At 37.1% G+C, this 9,379-nt stretch overlaps 1 protein-coding gene and 1 long non-coding RNA gene across 2 annotated transcripts; one reads left to right on the top strand and one right to left on the bottom strand.

The window, feature by feature from the left end:
• Nucleotides 1-786: 786 nt before the first annotated feature.
• LOC149201207 (uncharacterized) lies at nucleotides 787-1,608 on the top strand. The gene is made up of 2 exons (XR_016253404.1): nucleotides 787-913; nucleotides 1,552-1,608. It is a non-coding gene; the product is annotated as an uncharacterized LOC149201207 (long non-coding RNA).
• Nucleotides 1,609-3,272: 1,664 nt separating this feature from the next.
• Nucleotides 3,273-4,422, bottom strand: LOC149201206 (FRIGIDA-like protein 4b). Its single transcript, XM_089401223.1, has 3 exons — nucleotides 4,314-4,422; nucleotides 4,139-4,217; nucleotides 3,273-3,816 (listed from the first exon to the last, which is right to left on the bottom strand). The coding sequence occupies exons 1-3, from the start codon at nucleotides 4,420-4,422 to the stop codon at nucleotides 3,273-3,275; spliced, it is 732 nt and encodes a 243-aa protein (XP_089257349.1).
• Nucleotides 4,423-9,379: the final 4,957 nt, after the last annotated feature.

Raw genomic sequence — 9,379 nt, 5'->3', positions numbered from 1 at the left:
ATCGGTTGAAGGAAACTTGTTGAGATCTGCATAAGAGGATGAATGAAATTACTTAAATGCAAAGTGACAGTCTCTAGAGAACATGTCTTGAATAAGTGGGTATCCTAGGTTTACCTTTTGATGCCTTGGATTCTATTTCAAACTGTGGGAATCCATTAGTGAATCTATTCTCGAGGGGGTGAGAAACAATAATAGGTAGTGATGTTTTAGGTACATTTGGGTAAATATCCATTTCTTTCTTTACACCAGCTCTTTCCTTAGGAAAATAAATGTCATTTATAATCAAGCCTTCATAAAACTAGCTGCTATCATATTTCAGGTATCTGGCTCCAGAATATTTCATGTATGGCAAGGTTAATGAGAAGATGGACGCGTATTCCTTTGGAGTAGTTCTTCTAGAGCTAATAACTGGAAGAAAACCAATCAATGACAAGAATCCTAAAGGCCAAGAAAGCTTGGTTATGTGGGTAGGGCTCTAGTGTCCTTGCTTGTTTTGTATTTGATAATTTTGGATTCTTTTGGTTTCTTTGTCTTGGTTCAGAATCTTAATCTCTTGTAAATTTCAAAATTTAGGCAAGGCTGCTTGTTTTGTATTTGATAATTTTGGATTCTTTTGGTTTCTTTGTCTTGGTTCAGAATCTTAATCTCTTGTAAATTTCAAAATTTAGGCAAGGCTGCTTGTTTTGTATTTGATAATTTTGGATTCTTTTGGTTTCGTTGTCTTGGTTCAGAATCTTAATCTCTTGTAAATTTCAAAATTTAGGCAAGGCCATTATTGGCAGCTGGCTCTGTAAAAGAACTTGCAGATCCACTTTTGGAAGATGCTTATGACATGAGGAAGATGAAGAGAATGGTCATTGGTGCAGCATGTTGTCTGAGACAGGCAGCTTAGTTTCGACCTCGAATGAACAGAGTAATTACTCTTATTCTCATTAGTTGCATCTATATGTTTCAGTTTTTGATCTTATGTCAAATTTAGTTGCTTGAAGACATTTCCTTTCCTGTGAGGAGTTAGTGCTAGAATTGTTTTTTCCCATAACGAAGAATGGCACATGAAATATCGAGTTGATATCCTTCTGACATAGAGTAAAGGGTGTTTAGACCTAGTGTTTAGGGTTGTAATCTAAACATTTGTTTAGTAGTTCAATTTGTAAAATCATCACCCTTAAACAGGTTAGCCCTAAATGCTGATGGTGGATTATGGCAAAATATTCAAAGCCTCAATTGCCAATAATGAATATTAGCAAAAGAGATTACATCATATCTCAAACCAAAGCTTCAGTATGCAAATTACCCCTCCCTGAATAGGCAAGAAGAGCCAACATATCTGCTTTCGCTCCAATATCAAGAGAGTATATATCTTTCCTGAGAATCACTATCCTAGCTGAAATCTAGATTGCAAGATTTGAATTGGAAGCTTTGGTTTCCCCAAATAAAGTGGCTTACCTTTGCATTAAACTGACTTTGTGAAATTTCAAACAATGGATAAATGTTAATGTAAGAACGTGAACTTATTCTTCCTCATTGTTTGTCTATAACTTATTATTGCAGACTTTGAAATTACTACGAGGAGAAGGAGATGACCTACCTTATTGGACCAAGAGGTAATTGACAATGTCCATGGAATTAGATGAATTGATTGAGGATGAATCTGGAGAAAACTCTGGGAGTTGTGACATCCAAACTCATCTATCACTTGCAATGCTTGGAGTTGATGATGATTTGGTATCAAACAGTAGTCCAGATCAAAGTGTAAATCTTGTACATGAGAGCAGAACATTGGAAGATTATTTCTATGGACATTATAGCCGTTCAACAAGCTTTGATTGATTTAAATCTACTTCTCTGAGCTTCATAATTTTTCTTACTCCTTGCTTCTGTAAAAGCTTAAATATTTTATACTTGGTGTATTACTGTGAGCCAATGCCACTACTTAGCTATGTTCAATTTCAATCACTCTTCATATTGGCTGAAGCTGTGTCCGAAGTTGAGTGGAGTCCATGTAAAGTCCCTTGCCAATTCCTTGTATAAATGTGAAAGCCATTAGTGGTCACTCATTTTGGTGACCCACTGGTGCTCACTAGAGCTGAAAAATTTTCTTGTCCTTGCCTTTGGAGCAATTGTATGTATGTGGAAGGAAAAGCAATTATGATATCGCTATTGATATGCCAAACCATTGTTATGTACTTTTTTAGGTCTGAAGATGTGTAACTTGTGGTTTAGCTTGGTACATTCTCTTGTATACCAGTTTACTTTGAATTTGTCAATATCATAAGCCCAATAGCGATTTAAGTGTATGTCTGCATGGTAGAACTGCATTGCGGTTGAACTTTTTCTAAAATTAAGTTGTATTTAAAGAAATATGGTGTCTAAAAAGCATAGAACTCCAAACATCAAATCTCTTTGCTCCTTGTAGGCTTGAACCAACATCTCTTCTAGAGAAATTCAACAATTCTAATTTAATAATCCTATCGACCTCACTTTGTACCTTTTGAGACAATTGCTAGTTCTAGATGGGACATATAACTCCAATGTGCTTTGTCCTCGTTACAGAGAACACAAAAATATTAATGCAGGGTATAACAACTATACCACTAGCACTACAAATCATTTCTGCTCAAAAAGGGGGATTTAAATCATGCAGCAGCTTAAGAGGGGCAGGGTCCAGCTTAAGAGGGGAAGGGTCCAGTTTCAAAAATAGCCTTACAATTGGACTAATCAAAATAAAATCTTTTTCGTTTCATAGGCGTAGAGTAAACAGGTACCAATGAGGTAACGTGCAAGTGGACAATTAAATCATATTCAGCACAAGACTAGCCCTCGGCATACAATGCAATTGAAAGTCTTGTGTTATGAGCTCCGAACAAGATCACAAATGATATATTATTCACCAAATTTTAATCTTCCACAAAGAGACAGATTGATCCTCTCTGATTTGTCAAACAAATAAAAAAATACCGAAATTATGCATAGAATCATCTTTGAACTGTAAACACTACAGTATATAGTAACCTGGGAAAGTGATGAAGCACTCAATACCATACAAAAATAAAATTCCTTAATAGAAGATTCCTTAATAGAAGAAAACACCATTGAAAATTGTGAAAAGCTGCCAAATGAACTTTGCCAATCTTTTAGATTTACAGAAACAAAGTCAAAAAACCTCTTCAAAGCTAAGTGCTTACTACCAGCCACATCCAATAGAAAAGGTTTTATGGGGCCTGATAAGATCAGAACTTGCTTGACCACGGTAAGATAAGCACCGTACCTACCTAATGTATAAAAGAAGACTGATAAGCTGGAGGAGGGGCAGGCAGTCTACTGCCTAAGTGATGGTTGCTGTAATTAGTAGAGGAATTGTAAGAATCGGAACCGAACAACGAAGGCCCCATGTTATCTGATGGATACATATATGGCCTTGAGAGCGAGACTGGAGTCCTATTTCCAACACCATAGCCTGCTCCATATAATCCTTGGTTTGATCTGTCATATGCATTTTGGCCCTGTAGGTTGTAGGATGTAACACCTGGAGCTGAACCAGAATATTGTACTCTATCCAAAGACCTATAAAAGCTTCTGTCTACACCATTGGAAGAAGCATAAAGAGTCGGAGTTCTTTCATCTGCACTTAACGGAGGCATATATACACCAGAATTTCCTCCATTAGCACGAGGACGCTTAGGTTGAGACTTAACAGCACCTGCAGACCTTTTTCTCTCAGCCTTAGCTTTCTCTAGCTGAGCTACATGCTTTTGAAGAGGATCTGGTGAGAACTGCGATTCAAGTTTGTGCTCCTCAATGCACTTTATAACAGCTCTGTAAGCAGAAAGCTCTTTTGTATTTACTTCATTTTGTAGCAGCAAATAAAAATATCGGTCAAAAAAGGAACTTCCGATATAACCAACAATACTAAGCCAAAATGATCATCACATAACAAGACATTTTGTATAACAGTAATACAATCGTACTAGTGCAACAGTAGAGTTATTCCTGCTTTTTAAACTTGCCTGAGAAGCTTTCTTAGCATCTTTCAGATATTCCTTCAACAAAGGAACAGGTGCAAACTTCTCTGTCATCCCAAATGCATGAGCAAAGTTGACTGCCTCAATTTTTTTTCAACAAAGGAACAGGTGCAAACTTCTCTGTTAGCCCAAATGCATGAGCAAAGTTGACTGCCTCAATTTGTTTTCCACTATTGACCAGGGTTTCTACAACATCTGCATGAAATTGTCACAAAATTTTCAGTTAATCTGAATATGTCACAAACATTTGAAATACCAAAAGACAGTTTACTGTGAAAGAAAAAACAATACAGACAACTTCAACGGATTTGTCAATAAATATAATAGCTATGCCAGCTTGAGACCATTTTCGTAAGTAAACAGTTCCCCACTCATGAAAGGCCTTATGACACTTTACCATAGCTGATCATCTTCAGGTGCCTTTATTAATATCAACAAAATAACTTACATACAACTTTCTACCTCATAAAAAGATGTCTACCTAGTAGAGGCCACTCAGTATCTACCTTCCATATGAAATGTTGAGATCTAAAGAAAAGACTACCAACCCCGTCAACTTAGAAACCCGTTCACTGGACTAAACAAAAAATGTTGGGAAGGTTTACTACAGCCAGGATTACCAAAATTTATCTTCAACTCAATCAGCCACAACCAAGCATACTGATAAAATCCACCAGTCCCTCAAAAAAACCAAGCTAGCCATGAATGCCAGAAAAACAACAAAAAGCCTATCTACCAAAATGGATGGAAATTTTGCCAGCCTAGCCACTGAGGCTAACATTACAGAACACCAGCCAACCAAGCTGGCATTTTTTATTCAAGTCCAAGGGAACGACAGAGTTCAGGTTTTTGGCTGCACTGTGCAAATGTAAGAACAAGCTTGCATAAGTCATCTTTATCAAACTCTGACGCAATTCCAAAAGTAGCTAGAAGTTGCAAGAAGACCCGGGCCTCCAACGAATTGCCATTGGCAACATCTCCTTCAAGGTTTATCTTCGACTTCCATTCATGTGCAATACTTTTGGCTTGCTCCTTTATATTTAAGGGCAGAACTGGATGTTCAACACCCAAAATAGGATCTGCCAAAACAGGTACAAGAGATTCCAGTAATAATGTATAGGCCCGGCGTAGAGCCGAGATCCCAGACTCTTTCTTGTCACTTGACTTTTGTTCAAGAGAATAAAACCCCTCCAAGGACTCCAACACTAACCGTGGTGGGTCAGTTGCAGAGTTTAATACAGAGGGAACCTAATTGCAAAGCCCTATTTCCAATTGCAAAAGTCATTAAGAATGGGAAGAAAGGATTTAGGGATTATAATATCTGAAAATTTCTATTTTTAAAGTATTATAAAATGAGTTTAGATATTTATATAACAATAATAAGTGGAAATCAGAAAAAGAAAAAGAAAAGAAAAGAAATTGATTGGAGATAAACTTTTTATAATTTTGTAAATGTTATTGAGTTCCAATGCTCAAACAAAATATTTATAAAAGGTAATTCACTGGTTTGTGGATGAAGCAAGCATTTGGAGGCTAATTCGTGAAGTCTGACAATAAAAGAGGTGAAATTAGAATGAGTAATCATAAGACAAACATCCTTGTATAGAAATTGCAATGAGGTTCTTCTTAAAGGTGACTTAATTGTATCACATTGATTTTGACATGACAACATTAGCAAAATGATATAAAAGTCATTGCAACTAGTACATCTGTGTTTGGTGCATTAATCACTATATGAGATTGAAGGAATCTGGCGCATTCTCATTCAGAACTATTTCTTGATTGACAACAACGTGAGTCTTGTGTTGTACAACAATTGTATAATTGGTGCATTAATCACTGTATGAGATTGAAGGAATCTGGTCGCATTCTCAATCAGAACTATTGACAACAGCATGGGCCTTGTGTTGTACAACAATTGTATAATTTGATTGTGAAGGATTTAAGGAGAAGTAATGTTGTTTTTTCTGATCCTAGCAAGGATTAGCAAATATACTATTTATTGGTCCCTGTGGTATACATTGTTTGGACCTTGTTTTCTCCCTTAATTGTAAGTGCATAAAAATATTAGATTCATAGGACAGGGTACCATTAATCACGTGATCCAATGATCTTGGACGTTTTTTATTGAATTCTTCAAAACTTATTTCCATTTGATCTTCCAAAATGTGAAGATAGTTTTATTGGTTGGAACAATGCTACAACTTACAAGTTATAATAACAGAGATTCTGTTCTGCATAATGCTTTCCACCTTGCAATCTTTTTGTGGATATGGTTAAGCAATATTCTCTTCGAGTAAAGAATAAATTATTGTGTGTAGAGTCATTGGGTTTACTATAGTAATGATTGTAACATTTTGTAGTCTTTTGTTTTTTGTTATGTGGTTTAGTGGTTGAGACAGTGCATTACCATGTTAATGACCCAAAGTCAAACTTAGAGATCAGAGCCCTCAATTATAAGTTGGTTGAATTTTATGAGATTTATATGCAATATTAATTCAATAATAAAAAAAAAATATAGACTTAAGCACCCTAAATAAACTTCAATTTATACATCTTTAGAATCTCATTTATGCTACATATCTGCATCTTATGTACATTTTCCCATTCCCATGTCAGAATTTTTCCTCAATTTATGCCTTACGGCGTTTCCTTTGCAACATTTGGTGCAAATGCTAGTTAATACGATGTTCAAGAAAGCCAAATAAAAAGTAAAAATAGTTTGTTTGAGTCTTTTTATTCTTTGAACAGGACATAAACGATATGGTTGTCATTACTATTTGGGCCGGGCTCGATGGGACGAGCGAATTCTATAAAGTGATTATTGTTGAGATTTTCTGTTTTAGTCAAATAGGCAAAAATCTCTGAAGGATGACAACAATAGGGATTCAGCTCCTAGATTAGCTCCAGGTTGTTGGGAGGGAGTTAATGCCTCCTATATTTGATGTGAGGGAGTTATGAGGCTGTTAGATTCTCTATGCCATATAACAGGCAGTCATTCGGATGATTTGCTAGGTGAGTGTGAGGATTTCATGATGTAATCTCCTAATTTGATTAATATATTCCTGATGCCTATGTTTGGTGGACGTAGCCCAGATTGGTTGGGTGAAGCACGTTAATTCTTGTGTTTATGTGCTTGATATTTTGCTGTGTGTATTTATGTTTGCTGTGCACCTGATCCAACAAATGGTATCAGAGCATGTTGGAGGTGCTGCCTGGAGGAGCTGATCGAGGCGCTGCGCTGATCGATGACGGAGGTGCTGCGTTGATCAATGCTGGAGGTCCTGCGCTGTAATCTCTGTTGCATTTTTTGCTGGCCGAGCTTGAAGCAGATGTTATGTGCTGAATTGCGTGTAGTTTCGTGTAGCCTGATACGTGTGCTGGTGCATAGTACATTGCTGTTGCTGGTGCATATGAAGAACTGGTGCATATTAAATTACTATTGCTGGTGCGTACCTGGTATGTTAAGCAATGAACAGAGCGCTGATACCTGGTATTTAAATTTCTGATGCGTGGTATTTACATTTCTGGTGCATTGCATATTAAATAGCTGCGTATTAGTGTGCGTGCTGGTGTTTATTTAAAATCTCAGAAAAACGCAGTGTGATTTGTTAAAACCCGCAGTCTCTGCTATAAAACGCAGTGTGATTTGATAAAACGCATTTGAATTTTTGAGTGGTGCGTATTTTGAATTGACTTGACTGTTGCTGGAGCATTGGAAAAGGTCGAATCACTTTGAATGTGTGGTTGTTTTGACTGGTGCTGGAGCGTTGGAAAAGGTCGAATCACTTTGTAAGGCAAAGTGGTATTAAATTTATCCATTTTGCATTTCTACCTGATATTCTCAGTGCTTATGCAATACCGTGACCGGGGCATCATGTTATTTGAGCACCTGTTTTGATCTTTGATCGACTTGCAGTTGGGAGTTTGTACTCTTTTTGATTTTAAAAGAAGGATGCTCAAAGAATAAACGAGAGGAGGGCTTACATGTTGTGATATAATGGACTGTAAGAACGTTGCGGCATTTGCTAAAACCTTTTCCCATTGAGGCCCACTCACGTCGCCGTGAACATTAATGGTTGGTTGCAAATGTTCAAGGGCAATGGATTATAGAAATTTCTTTTTTGTGAAGTGCAAAGAAATATATATATATATTTTTTTGTGTAAAGTGATTGGAAAAGGGCAGTGTTTTTAAGGCAGAAGTACAAAGACATAGGCAAAATTTTTTTTTTTGTGAAGGGAAGATATTTTGTTTTAAAGACATAGGCAATTTTTTTTTTTTTTTAATTGCTAGTATTTAAAACGTTGATATTGGAGATTATTGTGTTTTTTGATACAAGATGGCCAAAACACAAAGTGCCCGTTTTGAAATTGAAAAGTTTAATGGCAAGAATAATTTTGAGATCTGGAAGGTGAAGATGCACGATCTGCTGGTTCAACAAGGTGTGGCGAAAGCACTGTTGGGGAAAAACAAAAGGCCTCCTTCCATGACAGAGGATGAATAGGATGAGATGGACGATAGAGCTCTGAGCGCAATCCGGTTATGTCTGGCGGACGATGTTCTATTTAACATTGTGTCAGAGAAAACCGCCGCAGGCTTGTGGTCGAAGCTTGAGAAGCTCTATATGACGAAATCTTTGACAAATCGAATTCTCCTGAAACAGCAGCTTTACAATTTGCGGATGAAAGAAGGTACCTCAATTGCTGATCACCTGAATGTTTTTAATACCTTGTTGGTGCAATTAAACAGTCTAGATGTGAAATTTGATTCAGAGGATAAGGTGATAACTTTATTATGTTCATTGCCCGAATCCTGGGATCACTTTGTTACTTCCATAAGTTTTAGTACATCAGAAATTCTTGAATTTGACGATGTTGTTGGAGCCTTGTTGGCTGAGGAGACGAGGAAGAGGTCGAATGCAGACGCCTCTACATCAGAGGTAATGATGGCCAGAGGACGCTCACGAGAGAGACACTCCGGGGGAAAGCATAGTGACTCTCGCTCAAAATCCAAAGGAAAGAAGCCAAAGGTGAAGTGCTGGCATTGTGGCAAGGCTGGACATCTGAAAAAGGATTGCTGGAAGCGAAAGCAGGCTGCTAAAGAAGGCTCTTCAACAGAAAAGAAGGAAGCAAACACCACAGATACAGGTTCAGTATCCAGTTCAGGTATGAGTGATGAAGTATTGTCAGTTAATATTTCAAAACATGATCAACATTGGTTGTTAGATTCTGGGGCATCTAACCACATGTGTATACATAGAGATTGGTTTAAAACATATAAATCAATTGATGATGGTGTTGTGTACATGGGTAATGATGTAACATGTAATATTGTTGGGATTGGAAGCATACAACTA

The sequence above is a fragment of the Pinus tabuliformis genome, chromosome 2_1, assembly GCF_031772625.1.
Source record: "Pinus tabuliformis cultivar Carrire ecotype Pingquan chromosome 2_1, CPIR1, whole genome shotgun sequence".
Classification (NCBI taxonomy): Eukaryota; Viridiplantae; Streptophyta; class Pinopsida; order Pinales; family Pinaceae; genus Pinus; species Pinus tabuliformis.
Note: the sequence above shows the minus strand (reverse complement) of the source record. Positions and strands in the feature narration are given on the sequence as shown.

Excerpts from the sequence above, each read along its gene's own strand:
- LOC149201206 (XM_089401223.1), bottom strand. The coding sequence starts at position 4,422 with ATGGTAAAGTGTCATAAGGCCTTTCATGAGTGGGGAACTGTTTACTTA. Across the intron at positions 4,218-4,313 it reads CAAATCCGTTGAAGTTGTCT|ATGTTGTAGAAACCCTGGTC; the intron begins GTATTGTTTTTT and ends AATTTCATGCAG. Across the intron at positions 3,817-4,138 it reads GCATTTGGGCTAACAGAGAA|AGCTGTTATAAAGTGCATTG; the intron begins GTTTGCACCTGT and ends TTCTGCTTACAG.